The sequence below is a fragment of the Lepidochelys kempii genome, chromosome 1, assembly GCF_965140285.1.
Source record: "Lepidochelys kempii isolate rLepKem1 chromosome 1, rLepKem1.hap1, whole genome shotgun sequence".
NCBI lineage: Eukaryota > Metazoa > Chordata > Testudines > Cheloniidae > Lepidochelys > Lepidochelys kempii.
This window is the reverse complement of record NC_136380.1, coordinates 225,595,493-225,617,864: the sequence shown is the minus strand read 5'-3', so window position 1 is coordinate 225,617,864 and position 22,372 is coordinate 225,595,493. Positions and strand designations below refer to the sequence as shown.

Sequence of the window (22,372 nt, the reverse complement as noted above, 5' to 3'; positions counted from 1 at the left end):
GTTCATATCTCTTTAAAAAATGCCACCACACCCGGCATTGGTTTGGAAACACCTTTTGGCAGTCTTTTGTGGAGATGCTAAGGGCCGAATGAGCCATGGGGACTGAATTAGCCCCTCATCTCTAGTGGTCCCTCTGAATCAGCATTGAATGACTTGGGAGGCTGTGGAGGAAGTTTGCATTGTTGCTGCCTGCACTTGTTCTGTAGAGAAACAGATGGTTTCAGTCACCAGGACTGTCAGTCCAGCAACTTTCCACCCACCCATCCCTACAGGAACAGCTGGGCCAGCAACTCTCCACAGCATTCGGTTCACTTTTAAAAAGCTACATGGAAAGGATGGTCTGAGGGTGCATTCCAACACAGACAGATGTGTTCACGTGTTCTTTGTGGCACAAGCTGGTGCAGTGCTTGCAAAGGGATGTTTCATTTATTAGGGCCAGATTCTGATTCTCTTACACACAGTGAGAAGCACCTTACCCCATTTGGTTTCATTCATTACAGTGGATGTGCTCGCAGAGTAAAGTACCTTATTCAGTAAGGACATCCGAAGCTGACCATCAGTGTGTTTTAACTGTATCAGTTTCCAAATTAAGAGGATGAAGAAGGGAATTTAATTCAAAGTGATCCCTTTTCTGGTCCTGCTACGTTTGACAGAGGAGTTGAGAGGGAGTCCTCTGAGATCCATTGCTCTTCACTGAAGGGTCCTTATTGCAGCATCCTGGCCCCTGGCGAAGGGGAGGGATGAAGGTACCCCTCTCTGGAGCCCATCAATGTTGCATAAAGTTTCCACCAGAGATTTCAGTAGACAGCAGCGTAAGGCATTCCTTCCTGCTCATGGGCTGAGTTCAGTCCCTCTCCAGCTCAGTATTCAGACTCAGTTCCCATACAGAAGCTCGGCACTGCTACTAGACATCAGAATAAACACCATGCAATGTCCCTAGTTGCTCTCTCATTTCTCAAGCATCTTTGCTCATATAGGCCAAGAATGAGCATAATGCTTTTGAATGAATATGTGGCGGTTTAACTGGGCAGCCTGTAGAAAACAGGTTACTGTATATGACAGGTATGGGGGAAGCAGTTGTAATCAAATGGGGTTTCCTTGGGTTGTGGTTAATGAATGTTAGGTCCCATCTATGCTCACTGAACATTCTTCCTTAAGCACAGTTTAAACTGCAGTCACTAGGCAGGATCATAGACCAGGCTGTGGTTTTTGAGCAATGTTTGAGCAATGTGGTCCTTTCCATATCAACTGGCCAAACTCAAAGCCATCTACTTTAAGCAATATAAAAAGCCACTCAAAGCAATATACTTTAAACCCATTTTGAAGCCCCATTATTAAACTTTGTTTTTCATCTAGAGCATAGCCTAGATCCGTAAGTTTCATTTCCTCCTGTCATTTCGTTGTTACTAACCTAACTAGCTACACAAATACATTTTTCTTGTTTATGACCTCAGGTGTGTGAATCATAACTAAACTCCAGGCATGCATAGTTTCCTCCTAGGCCTTCACAAGGAAACTGGTGGCTGCTGGCAAATCATGTAGGTGCCCATTTCGGGGGGCAGAGGAGTCAGTTTAAGGTCACTGAGCCAGTGCTGACTGGAATTGCATCTTCCCAGCAATACTATGTTTAGGCTTTTGCATGGGTCGGTGCTGATCCCTCTATTGCAGCTTGTGTGGTTTCCAGGGTAGGCAAGGACCCCATAGATTCCTTTCTGCCTAAATAGGGTCTTCAAAGGGCAGTGCTCCCTTGACAGGAGAGAGCAAGGAGAACAAGCCTTCGTACAGGAGCAGAGTGAATGAGTGAACAAATAAGACAGTTACATTTACCTATTTTGATTGTTGACATGTGCCTAACAGTTTCCTGCTCTTATCACCTGAGGCTATTGGCAAACAGGGCTGAAATTTGAGCTTTGTTTTTCTAGATAAAAACCTGTTAGCCTTTGCTCTCTGTTGTATGCGGGGCAGTTGTAGCCCTGTTGATCCCAAGATATTAGAAAGACAAGGTGGGTGAGGTAATATCTTTTACTGGACCAACTTCTGTTGCTGAGAGAGACGAGCTGTGTAAGCTTGAAAGCTCACCAACAGAAGCTGGTCCAGTAAAAGATATTACCTCACCCACCTTGTTTGCTCTCTGTTGGTAGCTTTCTACTCAGAAAACTATGGCCTTAATCAGCCAAAATCAGTTTATTTTCTATTAATTGAAGCAAATGTTTTGGTTTGTGGATGTTAACAACCCTTGCAGATGATATTCTAAATCCATGCTTTCTGAGCTCTCCTTAATGTAAAGGGACACTGCTAATGTCAAAAGGCCAACCCAAAAAGTCCATTCTGTTTTTTCCAGTATCAGACACTCTAAAAGGTTTTCATCTGGAATGATGGAACAAGAGAAAAATCTTGGTGAAATCACTTTTAGAGGGTTTATAAGTGGTGATGGGGTGAAATTTAGGCTATCAGGCAAAACTTCCTGCCACTGAAGTGTTAGGCTGTGATATTCACAAGGTGATCTAACAGGGTTTTTTTCCCCACATCTCTGATTTCTACAACTCTCTGACTAATGTATCCAGTACTCGTCCCATGTCTTGAGCCACTCTGCTGCTGGCTCTGGTCTTCAATTTTCAGTTACAGGGTCTGCAGGCAGAGCAACAGGAAAGTCAGAACATGCATCCAGGTCTTTGTAACATATGCACAGCAATGAAGCTGTTAGGCCTAACAAAAACACGTCCCCCATTAAGCTGCCATGTATGAAGTTTCTCTTGTCACCCTCTCTGATTTCCTACTATTAACGGAGTGCTTCCCACCTACGTGGCTTTGATGCTCCCACTATTAAATTATTGTAGGAAAGCCAGGTTATGTTGGCTTAGGACAAATTTATGTTCAGTTTTGAAGGTAGCACAAAGGGAAATGAATAATAACAACGTGTACTTTTTAGCACCTTTCATCAAGGGATCTTAAAATGCTTTTCAAACAATAATTGTAATTCTGTTTAAAGGTGATGGGACTGAGGTTCTGGGAATACAGACCACTTGTCCAAGGTCACACAGGAAACTCTTTGGAGAGTTGGTAATAGAACAGAGATGTCCTAACCACCAATTTCCTACTCTCATAGACAACACTCCCTCCCTCTCAGGTATAATGAAGACTATGTTAAAATGTGTCAATGAGTTTGTAGATTCACAGAGGTGTAGTCCATCTAGTATGACCTCCTGTATATCACAGGCCATTAAATTTCACTCCGTCACCCCTGTGTTGAGCCCAGTAACTTGTGTTAGAGCATATTTTCCAGAAAGCCATTGAGTCTTGAGTTAGGTCCTGTGGTTCTGTCACGTTCATCATGATCTATGGTTTTCATCTTTTCTCCCTAGACAACTTTGTCCAGAGACCTTCAAGACCATCAGCAGAAACAGTCCATCACAACCCCCCCACCATTGAACTGTTGCATCGTTCTAGATCGCCTATCACCACCAATCACCGGCCGTCACCAGACCCTGAGCAGCGGTCGCTGAAGTCCCCATTGGACAACACTATCCGCCGCCTCTCCCCAGCTGATAGAGTCCCAGGGACAAGGCATCACCAAGAGAACAACCATCAAGAGCCCTACCCTCTCTCAGTGTCTCCTATAGAGAACAACCACTGCCCGCCTCCTCCTGAAGTACTTCAGAAGCCTTCCAGCCCCCGCCAAGAGAACACCAGGGTCATCCAGCTGATGCCCAGCCCCATCATGCACCCTTTGATACTAAACCCCAGGCACTCTGTAGAATTCAAACCATCACGGTTGTCTGAGGATGGGCTACACAGGGAGGTAAAGCCTATCAATTTGTCCCACCGGGAAGAGTTAGCATACATGAACCACATCATGGTGTCTGTCTCCCCTCCTGAGGAGCATGCAATGCCAATTGGAAGGATAGCAGGTAAGTAATATTCTCCAGCCATGTACAAGCCCATGGTCTTCATTCAGCATCTGCCACACACTAATCTAATGAACCATGTAATATCATTAGGAAGAACCTTCTGAGCTTCCTTTGGGCTTTTATAATATTACAGAAGGATACAGGCAGCTTGTAAGCTTCACAACTTCCATTGCAGAGGCTGGTAAGTATTACTGAAACCAGTTACACAGGTAGGTAAGCAGAGGTGCAGAGTCACTTGCTCAAGATCACATAGCAAGTAATCAGTGGCAGAACTAGGATTAGAATGCTGGAGTCCTGCCTCCCAGTCCCCAGCTCTGCCCACTCCCAATTAGTTTTAAGATTAAACTCTTTGAAATAGAGCTTGCCCTAATGGAGTAGTTAATGGGCCTCTGAATGGTGAGAAACAAATGTTCTAAATTGGCGCAGGGAGAGGAAAGCCCCATCAGCAGTGCAGCAAAGTTAGAATGTCTGAAATAGAAGGTTTTATGATAATGTTAATGACCCATTCCGCAGTTTCCACAAGTCAATCAATGACTGGACAGCACTTTATGAGCCTTTGGTTTTGTCTCAGACCCTTAACTCCTTTTGCCAGACATTTACTGACCAGTAAAAACCTCAGAATGGCTCATAATTACTGACGTAATGCCTTCACTATGGGGGAGGTGGGTAAGGGAAGAACGTTCATCTCCAAATTCTACAGTTGGCACTGCTCTATTATCTGACCAAAAGGAACAGTCAGCAGCCTCTGTGACGCTTAACCCAGATTTACTTACCTGGCAATAAAACCAATAATCAATGCAATAGATTAAGCTAGTATAAACAGAACCACCCCCTATCATTCCCCTCCAAGACAGTACTCCACTAGATATCCAGCTCTTTCCTCGGAGCCTCTTGGGAAGGCTACCACTTTCATGGGCAAAATTTTTAAGGAATATTGCTTGTGGAACATAGAAGAGATGGTCAGGATTGTCCCACTCACAATGGGGTTTGATCCTGCAAAATACTGAAGAACTTCTGGAAGGTGACTTGAGTGGGAATTGGAGGCACTCTGCATCATCTAGGGAGTGCTGAGCGTGTTGTAGGATCAGGCCCAATCTTGAGAGGTGGTCACTCTGGCTCTCCTCAGAGAGAGCTACTTTGTAGGCCTCTTTGCTGTACCTCATTACTAGCACTGTCCCTTTTTACAGATTCAAATTTACCTCCATCCCACACAAACCTCAGGCATTGTCTCACTTTTGTTATCGTAAATAATTGACATCACATCTGCTGAATCAGGAAACTGAGGTTACAGAAAATGTTTTTTGTGCATAAAAGAGAACTGTAAATAGATCAGGGTGGGGGGAAATCCAACCGCTTTAGAAATATATGCTGAATGCCCCAAATAACCAAGTGAAGAGGACATTCCACACATTTATGCTAACAAAACTTACTTCAGAAAATAAATGTCAGATTTGCAATGTCTAGGCCCAGTCAGGGGCACAGGCTTGTATTTGGTCTCAGACCTCCAAGTTGTCCCTCATTTTAAGGCCTCACTCAGTCCTAAAGTTCCTTGCAACAGATCTGGGGGCCTCTTCACTTTTATTGTTAATAATTATTTACCTCAGAAACAAGGAATCATTCAATTTTAAGGTCAAAAGGTACCATTATGATAACCTAATCTAGTACATAACGCAGACCGTAGACTCTCACCCTGTTGAAAGAGAAGTTGTAGAGTCATTTACATTACAGGAATGAATCCCACCGTATTTTAAGTTTCCTGCCTGAATGACTTTCTGATATGTCTTCTTTTGGGTGTCATCATATATTGGGTCTCACATATGGCCTGTAGCAAGTTGACAGGTACACTTGGTGTAACGTCAGAGCAGGCACTCTGCTGGGGACATTATCTTAGCACTCTACCTTCCTGGAGACTTCAGGCTGTGCAACGGGGTGAGGGAAATCTTAAGGTTTGGGTTGGGTTTGTTTGTTTAAATAGTGTGCATTCTCTAAAATAGTTTTTAAGTTCTAAAATAAGATACAGTAAAACTTTAGAAAACTCTGTAATGTTTTAAAATAAAACAAAATTCCCCATACTACAGTCAGCCAACTCCGGTCTCATATAGGTTCTGTGATGGGTGTGATATCTCCAAAAGAAACCATGTTGGGCATTGCAACAATCGTCAGCACTGGTGTTGTGTATTTTGCTCTTTACCGAATAAAGGAACTACGGGGTACAATGAGGTCCAAATAACCATGTTTATGATTATATACAATATGCAAGGCCTAGCTATGTATCTACTGTGATGCTCTGGCAGAGTTTGGATAGTTTCTGAAACACAGTGAGGGTCACTGCAGGATTCACAAACTCTTTACAGTGGATACTTCTGAATTCCTGTTTACCACAGCCAGATACTACTCAGTGCAAAAGCACAAATGGCCTGAGATTATGCCTATGGAAGGCAAAGGAAGTAAATTTCACTATTAACTTTAATGAGAGCGTCACTGGGCCCCTAAGCAGGAAAATGTTCTTGTAATAATGTGCTCCTTCTACCTGTCTGGAGTACTTGATATAAAGTCTTTTAATTTTGAACGCAATCTGTTTCTATGTCACGATTAACCCCTTACGTCAAGATTAACCCCTTAACGGTTTGAGTTTCCCTCTCTTCGTAATACTACTAGTGTCAGGTTAGATGCTTGGTATTTTGAGAGATATGCTGCTTTGACTTAACAAAAGAACATTGAGAATTATAATAATAATATCACCTAACTTTTATATGGCACTCTTCTTCACTAGATTGCAAAGCACTTTACAGAGGAGGTTGATATCTATTTGATTCTATATAGTTTTTTTTACTACGCTCATCACCATAGTATCTGAGCACCTTTCTACAGATGAGGAAACTGAGGCAAAGAAAGGTGGAGTGACTTACCCAAGGCCACCAGCAGGCTTAGTAGCAGAGCTGGGAATAGAACCATGGGTCCCAATGCAGTGCCTTATCCGCTAGGCCACAATGCCTTCCCAGTATATACTCCCGAAAGCAACACAGAGGAACTAAAAATAATCCAGAAAGCCATCCTAAATCCTTAGTGTTGTGAATAAGTTAGTGAACAAAGGCGAGTCTTCTCAACTGTTCACAAATAGATAAGGGCCTTTTCACTGCATAACATGAAAAAAGGGCAAACAGAATCAGAAGGGGTAGAGTTGACCCATGGTGACTGTCTAGGCAAACATGGCATTTTTGCCTGGAGAAATGGATTTTGCAGGTGATCATTGTGTCCCTGTATGCACAGGTGGAAGAATCCATTACCCCGCATGTAGGTGCTAGTGCAGAAAAAATGTCTGTGCAGGTGAGAGCATGCTCTGTGCCCACAAGTGGCGGCTGGGAGTCTGCAAATGAGTATGTTAAAATAGAGACCTTTCTAAAAAAACGTCATCCCTAAAATAGAAACATTTAAATTTTAAAATATCAGAGGCCAAATTCTATCCTGGCTTACATCCTCCCACTACTGTGAGGTTGCGAAAGGTGGGAATCAGAGCAGAATTTGGCCCTAAACCCTCCTCATTTAAAATTTAACACCCCCTCTTCCCCAAAAAAGGAAAAACCTACACACAATTATTTGTTGCTGAAACTACACACAGTTATTTGTTGTTGCGCCTATGGGAGACACAATGGCTATGATGGGAGCATGGGACACTGCAGGGTAAAATCCTGGCACTCTTGAAGTCAATGGGACTTGTGTTATTAACATCAACACCAAGATTTTACCCCCAGTACCTACTAAATTAGTGCACAGCATGAACTATCTGCATCTGCCCAGGGCCTGCTCAACTGGCTGGTGCAGATGAACATAAGAATGGCCATACTGGACTAGACCAGTGGTCTATGTGTGGCTAGAATCAGATACTTAAGAGGAAGATGCAAGAAACCTTGCAATATAAATTGTGTAATAATTGGCCCACAGGGTCAATTAGAGGTTGGCTTATGCCCTGAAACATCCCTCATGGTTCATGTGGATGTGCCTATTATCTGTATAAATGTCCATTGCCGCTCCCGAACCCCTTTGGGGAGCCTTGAGTTACTGCAGAGCACCTTTGAGCAGTCCATGAGCACCCAGTGTTGTTGTTTTGGGGAGTGGCTGTGTTTTGCTATAGCAGCTCTTCAGGGAAGAAAAGTTAGTTATTTAATCCATAGCACAAACCCCACTACATGAAGTTCACTCTTACCTCTGGGCTTGAAATTTTGGAAGGAGGTGGTGACATCCCTTTACCATAGTTTTTCCACAGCTCCTCTGTAGTATAACTGAGAATTAGGAAGTATCATTTCTATGAGAGGGGGTGTGTGATCGAGGGTATCAGGAAGCAGTCTTATAAACTATAATTAGATGTTTTTGGACCATCATCATGGACCCAACAACTTGCTGTAGCTTTGGCCACCCCGGGAACTTCATGATAAACTCTGGACTATGGAAGGCTGCCTGACCGTATACAGCAAGAGAGGTACATCGATTTGTGCAGAAAGTTTAGAAGCTCCAAACCATGCTGTGTATTGATATTCAAGCTCTGAGTGGGGTGGGCTTCAGCGTCCGAGCTGCAACTTCAAAGCGTTGTCTACAAAGTTATTTTTAGAGCACTAGTGTGAGCCCTGCTAGCACAAGTTTGTTCATCCAGGCAGGGAGACCTGCTCCCGTTTGGTCCAAAATGCTGTGTAGACATACACTATTGGCATGCAGTACCTTAGCAACTGGGCTCTATTTAGTTTCATGGACTGATTAGTGTGTTTCTCCCTTTCCAGGAGTCTGAGGACAAGCAGTGTTATGTGTAAGCTGCTGAGAGGCACGTCTTCCACCACAGCAGTGTGTTAGATCACTGCAACTGAATAGTGTAGTAATTCTTTTATAATAGCTGCCAGGATCTATACTCTGCCAAAGCCATGAGAGTGGGTTCTACTCCCAGCTGTGATTTGTAATCTCTGCCTCAGTTTCCTCATCTGTAAAATGAGGATAATGCTTATCTCACAGAGTTGGTGGAAGGCACCTTCACTAACCAACCTGTGTGCTTGCTGAGGGGGAAATTTAGTTAAGTGGAGAAAGCCAGCGCATGGGTTATGCACAACTCATATTCCACTTAAGTCTACAAAATAGAACTTAAGATGTGCATAAACCATGTGCTAGTCCTCTGCAAAAGGATGAATTTCACCTGGAAGTTCAGTAAGGAACTGATTTCCTATCCCTTTATATTCCTCTAAGGGGGTTTATAAACAGTAATTTTAAAAAATAAACAACCACCAATTGACTGTATATCTTTTAAGAAAGTTTGAGCTTAAGGTTTGAGCTGTAAACCCATGAATGTTGATTTTTTAACTTTTACGATGAACTGAAAAGCTTATTTTAAAAAAATGAGAAAAAGAAATTAAACTGATTAAGATCCCAGATCAGTGTAGGCTTAAACATTGCAGATAACACATTTCAAAAAGAAAAGAGCTGGTAATCAGTTCTTCTTTAACTTACCTGCCAAGACTTGGGTTCAGGAAGTCTCTGTTTTCTCTCTTAGGCCTCATTTACACACATATTTTGTACCAGTCTAAATATGCCAATTAGGGGCTGATTTTTTTTACTTAACTAGTTAACTGGTACAACACTCCTAGCATGGACGCAGTCATACTGGTACAAAAGTGCCTTATACCAGTAGAGCTCATTCCCCTTTCTGTACAGGACATAGCCTCATAGAGCTTATTCTACAGTACCGCGGTAAGTCGACCTATGCTATGCAACTCCAGCTACGTGAAGAATGTAGCTGGAATTGACGTACCTTAGGTCAAGTTACCACGGGATCTACACTGTGGGGGGTTGACGGGAGAAACTCTCCCACCAACTTACCTTACTCTTCTCGTCGGGGATAGAGTACAGGGGTCGACTGGAGAGCGATCTGCAGTCGATTTGGCAGGTCTTTACTAGACCTGCTAATCGACCGCTGGTGGATCGATCTCAGAGCATTGTTCCCAGCTATAGTTAGACCTGCCCCTAGTATTAGCAGCTTTATACCGGTATAACTGCTTCCACACTAGCAGGATTGTACTGTTTTTATTATATTGGTCGAGTTTTAACAGTACAACTTTTGTGTATGGATAAGCCCTTAGTTGGCTGGGCAAGAGAAACACAGACGGGTGTAGTGACTTTCCCAGAGTCACACAGTAGGTAGAGTGGTCCGGCTACACCATACCACAGAACGAAAGCATGTTTTAAACCTCTTTGGGTCTGTGACCAGATCCCCAAACACACTTTTTGTTAACTGCAGATGAAGCCTAATTTGAACTCAGTGTTTCTGTAGTGCCTTGCGTCCAAGGACTCCAAGCATTTTACAAATAATAATGAATCAAGCCTCACGATGCCCTTTCGTTATTACCCTCAAACTGGGGAAACTGAGGCACCTGGAAGTAAAATGTCAGGATGACCAAGGACAACAATGCCCTATAACAGAAACAGAACTTTCAGTGATTGTGTGGCTGTCTGCTGGTGCAGCAAAAACTCAAAATCATGGGCTCAGGTCACAGCAGATGTAAAGCCTTTCAGTTCCCCTTTCAGTAATGACTTGTCTACATGGGGAAGACCGACTGACATAACTATTCCAGAATAACTCCCTTGTGTGGACACTGTTCTGGAATGAAAGTGATTTTATTCTGGAATAATTACTCTGCTTTCTGAATGAAGTAGCAGTCGCTGTTATTTTGCAATAAAGTGTCCATGCAGGGAGATATTGCAGGATAATTATGCTGGAATAGGTTTCAGAGTAACAGCCGTGTTAGTCTGTATTCGCAAAAAGAAAAGGAGTACTTGTGGTACCTTAGAGACTAACCAATTTATTTGAGCATCGGATGCATCCGATGAAGTGAGCTGTAGCTCACGAAAGCTTATGTTCAGATAAATTGGTTAGTCTATGCCGGAATAGCTATTCTAGTCAGTTTCCTTGTGAAGACAAGCCTTCAGACTCTCCATTCAATTATGTACTTAGCTGTCAGATATGATTGCTGCTCCTCCCTTCTCCAGCTCACCTTGCTGCTGAGCAAGTGAAAGTGTTAACTTCATTGTGCAAACTGAGATGCTAGACAGTGAACTGTCTTGCAAGCTGCAACTCACTGATCTTCCCTTCTTTGCAAGAAAGAAATGTTGACAGCTCAAGCTATTCAGATTTGACTCTGCAATCTGTACCCTTATCTACATGGGGGACATTTCTGAAAAAACTACTTACAGTTGTACCAGTGTAGCAAAGTGGGAGCCTGACTGCACGCAGGGCTTTGGCTGTCAACACAATTTTCAGCACTGTGTTGATTAGATTTCCTCCCAGCAGGGTTAGAGAGCCCAGTACTGAGAATGGTGTCAGCAGCTAGTGTTTACACTAAGACTTTGTCTTCACTGCCAAAAGAGGTGTATTGTTTTTTACCTCAGGGGTAATTAACTTTCCTGAGCTATCCTGAGGAAAAACATAGTGAAGACCAGACACTGCAGTTTTACTGTGAGGTAAATTGTGAGGTTAACAGCCTTATGTCCCATCCATGGTTAACCTCATTAAAATTACCTCACCTAAAACTGAAGTTCCTTATCTTCACTTTGTTTTTAATCTCAAGATACTTCGCATGTGTTAGTTACCCTCAAGTAAAAAATACCCCCTTTTTAGCAGTGAAAACAGTGCCTACCAGACTCCTAATGTTGCTAACACCATTGCAGCTGGATCACTTTTATCAAGGACGTGGCCTGTGATTCTTTCCCCTCAACTGTGCCATCCAATGAAAAGATCATTGGTCTTGTGTAAATACTTGCCATTGCAATTATAGACTTAGGAACCTGATTCTGAGGGCAGGTCTACACTACAAACTTGCACCGATGCAGCTGCATCGGTGTAGCACTTTTGGTGAAGATGCTCTCAGCTGATGGGAGATCTCCTGTCGGCTTAATGACTCTACCTCCATAAGAGGTGGTAGCTATGTCAATGGGAGTAGCTCTCTGGGGTTAGCACTGTCTACACAGGGGATTACGGTCGGATTAACTACGTCGCTTAGGGGTGTGGATTTTTCATACCCCTGAGCAACAGTTATACCGAAGTAAGAGTGTCGTGTAGACCGTGTGGCCTCATTTACATTGTGGCTCCTTTACACTGTAATTTACACACACTGTAAGGGCTGGTCTACACTGAGAGCTTACATCTGCATAGCTACATCTGTCAGGGATGTACAAAATCCATACCCCTGAAAGACAAAGATATGCAGACCTAATCCCCGGTGTATACAGCACTAGGTTGATGGACGAATTGTTCCATCGACCTAGCTACCACCTCTCGGGTGGATTACTTACACTGATGGAGAACCTCTCCCGTCAGCAAAGGTATCATCTACACTAAAACACTACAGAGGCATAGCTGCAGCTGTGTCACTGTAACAGTTTAAGTATAGACATACCTTAAGGCCCCTTTGCACAGCCAGAGTGATGTGAATGAGGCCATAAGACCAGGTCTTCATGGGAAATTTTTTTCCATATAACCTAAGGTGTGAATTTAAACAGATATAGTTATATAAGTATAACCCCCGTGTCGATGCTCTTATTTCCGTTTAAGAGTGTCTTTTTTCAGTTCAGCTTTTGTCACTTGACAAATGAATAAGAATTGCTTGTTGTTTGATTTCATCTGCAGTAGCATCCTGCAGCTGGTCAGCCTTTGTCCTAATCCTGTAATTATAGGGTCCACAGATTACATTATGGGCCTGTTTTGCTGAGATCGGAAGCCAGAAGCGACAATAGTTTTGAAAGGCAATAGTATTTTTGTGTCTACAGCATCTCTCATTCTACTGTGCTTCAGGGCCTAGGTGCCATGGTGACTAGCACTCCATATATACCATAGCTAGACAGATGGGATAAGTAGGTTGTAAGAGTCTTCAATCCCTATTGAAGTCAACTGGGTGGCAAACCCTTCACAGGAAGCGTTCACTACCTCACAGCAATCTAGCACCCTAGACTGGACATTGTGCACGCCTGGGCTAGATTCACTTCAGTAACTCAGGCCTTGTCAGTAGTTAACACCCCTGTGTGGACATACTTATTTGATTTAGGCTTTGTCTACACTAGCACTTTTGTCTGCAAACACCCCTGATCAACATAAGTTTCACCGACAAACACGCCAGTGTGGACAGCGATATGTCCGTGGGAGACGCTCTCCCTCCAACATAGCTGGGGGAGGGTTGAATTACGCCAGCAGGAGAGAGCTCTCTGCCACCATCATAGAGCAGCTACACAGGAGACCTTACAAAGGCACTGCTGCAGTGGTACAGCTGTGCCACTGTGTGGTCCGTAGTGTAGACATAGCCTTAGAAGTGGCTTAGGTTTAATAAACTTAAACTAAACTGAAATAAACTTGGTTTAAACCAGAATAAAAATGTTTGCACCAGTTGAATTAAATTGGTTTCAATTCATACCTGTAGTTAAACTGCATATGGCCAAGGCCTCAAAGCCTTCATGTTGTATCCCTCTGTGTTGGGGGTGTCAGCTGCGCCCCATGCGGGGATTAACCCCCTGCTGAGAGTCGGGGAGTATTTCTACTGTCATTCTCCACAAGGGTTCTGCCAGGGGAGGGTATATGTAATTTACTGCATCCACACTGCATCCTCTCTTCCAGGAGGGACTTCCAGGGGATGAGGTGGATCAGCACAGCCCTGGCTATGCTCACTCTGTAGAGAGCTCCAGGCTTTCTGGTGGAGAGGGACTGTGAGTGCCTTGTGCTGTTGCAATCCCTCCAGCTGAATTTTCCATGGTTGTGAATCTGCAGGTCAGGTTACTACTGGAGAGAACCCAGAGGTAAATAGGGCCCCTAGTCTAAAACACTGGAGCTTTTGTACTGTACAGTCAAAAGCACGACCATTGTTGTGAGGGTTCTCTTCTACAGTGAAGTTGCCCTCGCTTTCTCACTCATCTGACATACTTTTAATCTTGAAGAGTCTTTGTCCTGTAATCCTTTCTTGTACTACATTTGGCTATTGAGCCACTTTCAGAGTTTCCTGATGTTGAATAAGATTGGGTCATACTGAGCATTTGGGGGAGAACTTTCATTTTGCCCAGGAATATTCCATCAGGTTTGGATTGAATCCCACTCTTTCTTAGTCCCTGCCCCTTTTTCCCATGAGAAGAGGTGACAAAAAGCCATGAGAGATCTGAGGGAGATTTCTTTAGGGACTAAGTTAAAATGAGTGTTTTAGGGGGGAGGAAAGAGCACCTGACATCTATACTGGAAATACCTGTTTGATGTGGGGCACTGTGACTTGTAGGAAGTGCTTTGCCTTCAGTGTGCTTGTTAGAATGTAAATTCCTTTGTTGCAGTAAGACAAACAACAGAGATCAGAGCAGCAGTTGCATTTCTGCTGTTTGTTTCATCTTCGATGCCTCGTGGGTGTGAGTTTCAGTTACCACGTTTCCCAGTTCCTGGCGCACTTCTTACACAGCTCTGATTTTGAGGTCTCTCCCATCTTTCCACAAACGCAATACGGTAACTCCTCACTTAAAGTCGTCCCGGTTAACGTTGGTTCATTGTTACGTTGCTGATCAGTGAGGGAACATGCTCGTTTAAAGTAGTGCAATGCTCCCTTGTAACGTTGTTTGGCAGCCGCCTGCTTTGTCCACTGCTTGCAGGAAGAGCAGCCCCTTGCAGCTAGCTGTGGGGGCTTAGAACCAGGGTGGACCGGCAGCTCCCTATCAGCTCCCTGCTCCCCTAAGTTCCCTATGCAGCAGCCATCCAGCAGGCTACCAATTGCCGGCAGTTCAGCTGTCCCTCCCCCCACTGCCATGTGCTGCTCCTCTCCTCTGCCTTAGAGCTGCTCCCTGAACCTCTTGCTTGTGCGGGGGCAGGGGAGGAAGAGGGAAGCTAATGTCAGGGTGTCCCCCCTCCCTCCTGCTCCTGCACCCCGCTTACCCCATCTCCACACACACACACACACACACATAGTGTGTCTCTCTTTGCCACGTTGTCTCCCCTCCCGCTGTTCATGCTTCCTTGTAGAGTGTGAGGCTACGTTAACAACGAGTTAACCCTTGAGGGCTCAGCTGAGTGCTAGTTCATCATTTAGCAGTAAGGCATTCCCTGGGAAATAGCCCACCCTCTGACTTCACCACCTCCACCAGGCTTCACAATCATCATCGCTTTGTAGCAGTATTAAATTGTTTGTTTAAAACTTATTCTCTGTGTTTGTGTGTACATATATATATACACACACAAAAACTATAGCCTTTTGCCTGCCAAAAAAAAAAAAATTTCCCTGGAACCTAACCCCCACCATTTACATTAATTCTTATGGGAAAATTGGATTCGCTTAACATCATTTCATTTAAAGTCGCATTTTTTAGGAACATAACTACAACGTTAAATGAATGCATCCGATGAAGTGAGCTGTAGCTCACAAAAGCTTATGCTCAGAAAAATTGGTTAGTCTCTAAGGTGCCACAAGTACTCCTTGTCTTTTTGCGAATACAGACTAACACGGCTGCTACTCTGAAACCTGTTAAGTGAGGAGTTACTGTACAAAGGCCAAACGCCTTTGAGCCTCCCACCCCCACGTTCCCAATCCCAGCTGGATGAGCCCAGACTTCCTCTTCTCTGTTCCCTCCCCAGCCCTACCCTCATGACTGCGCACAGCACAGTTCCAGATTCTAGTCTCTCTCCTGAGTATGTCACCTTGTATCTGGGTGCAAGACAAAAGCCATGTAAGGCCTGTTGTATTATAAAATCTGGCAACCTTCTCCTCAGCTTTGATTTTACTGAACTGCATAAATAGTTGTTTGTCAAGCCTGTGTAGACTCTCTCTCTATCAGACACACACTCTCTCTCTCTCTCTCCCTCCTCTACAGAGGGTGAGAAAGGAGGATTCCTTTTTGACTTCCCTCCTCCCCTCAATAATTATCTTACACCCTGAAGCATGATATTAGATTATCTTAGCTGACATAGCAACAGATGGTTTTTAATGGTCACGAAATTAGACAGCCCTTTTGAAAATCCAGTCTAAGTATTTGTCTTAATGTAGCAGTAAACCCCACAGTAGAATTTCCCTTTTTGTTCTAAAAGTTTCTGTAACTGGGTTGAGCAACAACCATGCATTCGCCTTGATTGTGGACAGAGGTTTGTGTGTGGATGTAAACTGTAAACAAATGTGCTTGCCCACAAGCTATCATTTTGTTAGAGAAATTATGGAAATCTGGGGCAGATCCTGAGCTGATATAAATTATCGTAGCTCCATTTAAGTAAAAAAATAGATTATGCCAGAGAAACTTTGGACTAATCTATACAGCAAGGGACAGACTTTAGCTGGTATATATTGTCATAGCTCCATTGACTCCTTGACTAAGTTTCTCTGGCATGATCTATTTTTCTATAAAGCCCTTGGACTTCCATGTGAGTGATTGATTTGTACTAAACAAATTTATATAATGCTTTGCAGTGTGAGATATTGGTGGAAATAGTAATATTTCTCTTTAACCAAAGGAAGAGGTTTTCAGCAGTGGATACCCAGTGTGTAAGAGAGAGAGAGCTCAGTTTCTTGCCATGGGACCTACCCATGGGACCCATCAGAGTGACTCCCTTACTTCTCTCCAGTGAAATAATTTATAACCTAGTGAAAATCTATACTCTATGCATCCAAGAATCTTAGCCTGGTTACTAGCAGTGTTACATGTTCCTGGAATGGATATATTTAAGAGTGACCTAGTTATTGTGACATCAAGGTCATTGGTCAGATATGCTACCATTTGAGGAATTCACACAAAAGTCCCTTTCCAATATCATACGTTACAACCTTCAACGCCGAGTGTTCTCTGGTCAAGGCTGACCATAAATTCAGAATGCACAAATTGCCATGACGCTCAAGTTTTAGCTACAATATGAAAACTTATTGCAAATCTAAGGGACACTAGCTGGCATTGCTATCAGCTCTCAGTAGATTTTAGGAGCAGTTTACATCTCACAACTCATTCACGCATATATCCAGAAATACATACAGGCAGAGATATAGCTAGATAATATTACAACTGTATAGAGAGCTATAGTCTACTTCTGTACTTCAACAATGGCTTCCATTTGAGGAGCTACAAACATTAATTAATTAAACTTACAAGGCAGGGAAATATTATCATCCCCATATTGGAGATGTGAATAATGAGGCAACAGATAGGATAGGTGACTTGCTGAGGGTCACAATGGAGGTCTATGGCAGAACTATGAACAGAACTCCGATCAAGAGAATATATGTGGTACAAAGCTTTTACTGGGATTGCTACAATAAGCCTGTGTGTCAGAGCCATGGGTGAGCTATGTAAATCATTCTAAGCCGTTCCCAGTTAAAAACTTTGTACTGTAACATCATTTTTAATGTCACTTGTACAGAAAAACACTTTTGGAGAAATGTTATAGATTTTATAAAAATAAACCATGGTCATATAACTCCATCTGTAAAGCTAGTTTGTCTTAATTACCCTGGTAATTACCTGATTTCTTAATTACCTTGCCATGTAGTTCAGAGGGACGGGAGAGTTAAAAACCTTCTTTGAGGCCCAGTCCTTTGTATTTAAGACAATGGAGTTTTCCCCTTAACTTCAATAGAAGCAAGTGTTGGCCATATATGTTTATTCATATAAAAGAGAAGAAATTAGAAAGCAAAACTGTGCCAACATACCACTTGTTAGCCTACTATCATACATCCCATAAATGAAAGATGTATATAATCAATGCTGTTCAAGATACCTGAAGTCTGTGCCCACTCAAAATTATTCAGAAAATAGAAGTGCCCAGTATCAGAGATTCTAAAGGACACAAAAAGGTAAACCAAGATTATATGTAAAAGTTTGGGTCAGCCAAAGGTCAACAGAGTCATATAAATGTTAATCATAAGGTCTGTAATCAGAGTTTGTCAAAGCAGAGAAGTGGTAATGTACTGCACACTCATTCCGGTGCATGTGCCCTATCCCAATCTTCTTGAAAAGGACAAAACAGACTGAAATTATCCCAGTGTATTGGATTCAGGGATAAAGGTTTTGCCTCTTCAGTAATTCTTGCAACAGTGTAGATTATTCCACTCTAGTATATGACTAAGAAAAGAGTACGTCGCTGTACAGCTTCAGGGTAGAATTTTCAGAAGTGCTGAATGTGATCTAAGTTCACTTCCATTGACTTCAGTGGGAGCAGAGTTAGGCCAATGCCGAGTCTAGCCTCAGCATGCGCCACTAGCTACTACCTTTTCGAAAGCTTCCTGTTAGGCGCAGGTGTATTTTCATCCTGCAACACATGTGCATACATTTCAGTTAGTGTAAAAGGGACTATGCAGGTTGCATTGCTAAACATACCACAGCCCATATAGAAAAAAAATTGGTAGTTCACAGGTTGGAACATTATATTCATGAATGATCAAACAAGGGTAAAAACAATGCTCTGGAAGATGAGGGCCAGGAGGGGAGTGGAAGAAACGGAAAGAAGAAACAGGGTGGGGGAGGGAGATTTTTTTTTAGATTAGGATTCCTGTATTTTAACATTTGTTTTGCCATAGTGCCTTCCACTGAAAGAGCTCAACGATTTTCATAAATAGTAATAAATTATCTGTCTCTTTAGATACTTACATGGCCCTCCATTGTTTTATGAACAAGCACCTCCCAAATAATTACCAAAACCAAACAAAGTCAAAAACAGAATTTTTCTTCCTTCATTGCCTGCAGGAGAAAACTGGAATAGGCAGTTTAATTTACTGACATGTAAAAAAAAATTGTAAATGTAAGAGGGTGAGGCTGGCATGTGAAGCGATTTTGACAAAAAAGGTACTTGATGAACTGGATTCTGTGATCCGTTCATGAGTGGAAGGATCGTGCAGTAGCTATGGTGCTAACCTAGGATTTGAGCAGCTAAGATTCAATTCTCTGCTCAGCCACAGACTTCCTCTATGACCTCCCGGAAGTCACTTAAGATGGGATCCACAAAGGGAATGAAGCATTGCACATTGAGCATTTTGGCGCTTAGAAAAATCACAGGAACAACACAACACTGATCCATCTACGCTCCCTAGACAATGAATGGGCGGAGATAGGTGCCTTAGCATGCACTCCACAAAGCCAGCGTAGTAGGCAGGCTAAGCCAGCCAGTAGGAAATGACAGGTGTGGCTTAAGCCCTAGATCTCTCTTGGAGTTAGGCACCTAAATCCAGGCTGCAGAGAGGTGCCTATTTCTGTTTAGCGATCCACGAACGGGAACCAGCAACCTGGCAGCTTAGGCACCTATGGTGTTTCTTACCAGAATGAGTTAGGAACCTACCTCACGCCACACAAAACAGTCAGAGGAGGAGGCAGTAAGTATCTTTGTGGATAGAGGCCTGAGTCTGTCTGTGCCTCAGTTGTCCATCTGTAAAAATAGGAATAATAGCACTGCCCTGCCTCACGGGGGAATGCAAGGGTAAATATGTTAAAGATTGTGAGGTGGTCAGATACTACAGTGATGGATCCTATTTAAGTATCATATTTGTGAATGCCGGGAGGCCTGCAGCATGCTCTTACCTCCAGTGAGAGTGAGTTTCAGAGGTCCATGTTATGCAAAACAGAGCGTGCTAGTTGCTCTGTGTGGGAAATAAGGAAAAACCCTTTAGGGTTTTTTCCCCTCTGAAATTTTCTGGAAAAATACTCCAGTTTTTAATGAAAAATGGAATTATGGTTTTTAATCAAACACCAGAAAATTTCAAATGGAATGAAGAATTTTCTGCTAATAAAAATTAATCATATTTTTTTAAAAAGCTATTTTCCACCCACAAAAAAACCTTGGATGGAAAATTTTCAACCACCTCTGCCCCACATTTACAAGCCTCGTTGTAGCAGTCAGCATGCTAGGTTGCATCGTTCTAGTGCTAAATACCAGTTCTGGAAGGCATGGTCACAGAAGGAGAGTCAACCTCTCAGACAGGGCCAATCCCATGGAGGGCAGACAGACTTTGAATTGAATGCTGTATTTAGTGAAGAGAGAGGCGCACCAAGGTGCTGTGCTTGTGGGGACTAGTTTTGCTAAGTAGCAGCTGCCATTTGCGTGAAACGTAGCTAGTTCTGAGTGCATGGCTTTGTTCCTCACAGCATCCCCTATGAGGCAGGTTACAGAGGGTGCACCAGCAACGTTAATTCCAGTTTTAGAGCTAGTACAGGTTTCGGAGATGTTTCCTACATTTCTAAAATGGGAAATACTACTAAAATACCTCTAGACATTTTAACATAACTCACATGTATTAGTAATACCCCCATTTTAAGTTCTCCCGCTCTACATATTATGATCGTCATCCCCATTTTAACAGATGGTGAAAGTAACCAAGGCAAAGAGGAGTAGAGTGACATGCTGAAATGAGCGACTGGTAGCACTGGGTCTAGAACGCAGCTCTCTTGATGCCTCATTCTATGTTTTAGCCATTTGGCCATGTTGTCTCTCATTGGTTTGTTGGTGAAGACGTGCTTTTCTTTTGCCTTCATGATAAAAGGCAAATATGAGGCCATCTTAGGGTTCTGCCTGCACTCTTGTGGTTTGTGATATATCAGCAGGACCATCCAGGGAACTGTGAATCCATAATTCACAGTTGCTTGTTATCATGCTGTACGTGTGTGCCACATACACATCTCAAGGAACAAGGGGGAGCAGCTCAGCCTCTTGGCATCTTCTGCCACAAGAGACTGCCTCAAAACATCAAGCTAAAACCTGAATATCTGTTAGTGACCTAAGGAGTGTTTGCCAGGAGGGAATTTTAATTCAATTGTCCAAATAGAAGATATTTAACCTCTTGCTAGATCTCACATAATTACAGTACTTTGGTTTTCTTTCCAGTTGCTTGTTTTTTTAAAAAGCACATTTAGAACTGGTGAAAGGTGTCAGCTTTCATAATATAGAACACCAAAACCTTCTGTTATATAGGAAAGGTATAACATGCACGCTTCTACCAGTGTGCTTTAGCACTGATCTGCAGTGACCACCCGGAGCAGAGAGACAGTTTAGTCTCCAGGGCTGCAGGTTCCTTGGCTTCTCTAAAGAGACAGCCAACAAAGGAGTCAGTTAAGGCTAATTGTGTCAGTGGTTATTGTTGTACGGGTACTTCTCTATGTGAAATAAGACTGAGACCAGACTCTCATTTCACACAGGCTGTGAGCTGGTAATGACTTTCAATCATTATTGATCTGAAAGAGAGTCCCACCAGTGGCAAAAGCTTCTATCCCAGGCCTTTACTTCAGGTTGCTACTGGCTTGCTTCATCCTAAGGGCATCTAAGGCTGAGAAATGAAGCCATAACTGAGGTCACCGTCTTTTCACTGCAAGCTGATCTGCTAGCTCCCAAAATTCATCCCTGTTAGAAGTATTTGAATGATGTTTTCTTGCCCTTCTCTTCACAGACTGCAGGCTGCTTTGGGATTACGTCTATCAGCTGCTTTCTGACAGCCGGTACGAAAACTTCATCCGATGGGAGGACAAGGAATCCAAAATATTTCGGATAGTGGATCCCAACGGGCTGGCCCGGCTGTGGGGAAACCACAAGGTAAAGAGCGGTGGGGTTTTCCTCCCAGGGAATATTGCCATTTGTAACATTCTGGAGTTCATCCAGAAACATTAAAGAGAGAAACAGAAAGTAAAATACTTATGGAAAGGTTTAATCTTTCATTCTATTTGTATCACTTTGCATATCTAAAGCATCCAACCTTCATCAGCAGGGACCACAGAAAGCCAGGCATTATATAAAGAGCCTGGTAGTTTGTGGATAAAGACATTTAGCCAGAAAATGATATGGATACAGGTTGTAATAGTTCTGCTCTCTGAGGGTATCTCCCGTCTCCTTAGGTCTCATGCTACTGGGTGCTCAGGCTAGCTAGCATGGTGACTGGAAGGGGCCATAATGTCTCTGGTATTGAGCTTTCTTAGGAAAACCACAGGGTAACAATTTAATAGAAATTTAATAGAGGGACGTGATCGTTCCCCTCTATTCGACATTGGTGAGGCCTCATCTGGAGTACTGTGTCCAGTTTTGGGCCCCACACTTCAAGAAGGATGTGGATAAATTGGAGAGAGTCCAGCGAAGGGCAACAAAAATGATTAGGGGTCTGGAACACATGAGTTATGAGGAGAGGCTGAGGGAGCTGGGATTGTTTAGCCTGCAGAAGAGAAGAATGAGGGGGGATTTGATAGCTGCTTTCAACTACCTGAAAGGGGGTTCCAAAGAGGATGGCTCTAGACTGTTCTCAATGGTAGCAGATGACAGAATGAGGAGTAACGGTCTCAAGTTGCAGTGGGAGAGGTTTAGATTGGATATTAGGAAAAACTTTTTCACTAAGAGGGTGATGAAACACTGGAATGCGTTGCCTAGGGAGGTGGTAGAATCTCCTTCCTTAGAGGTTTTTAAGGTCAGGCTTCACAAAGCCCTGGCTGGGATGATTTAACTAGGAATTGGTCCTGCTTCGAGCAGGGGGTTG

At 43.1% G+C, this 22,372-nt stretch overlaps 1 protein-coding gene across 4 annotated transcripts in view; it reads left to right on the top strand.

Annotated features, from left to right (window-relative positions):
* The window catches only part of ETV6 (ETS variant transcription factor 6), a 165,272-nt gene that overhangs the window by 136,932 nt on the left and 5,968 nt on the right, over window positions 1–22,372 (top strand). For all 4 annotated transcript variants that reach the window (XM_073315686.2, XM_073315678.2, XM_073315667.2 and 1 more), the window contains 2 exons: window positions 3,363–3,908; window positions 21,302–21,444. In XM_073315686.2, the coding sequence (XP_073171787.1) occupies window positions 3,363–3,908; window positions 21,302–21,444 (689 nt within the window). The remainder of the gene's footprint in view (window positions 1–3,362; window positions 3,909–21,301; window positions 21,445–22,372) is intronic.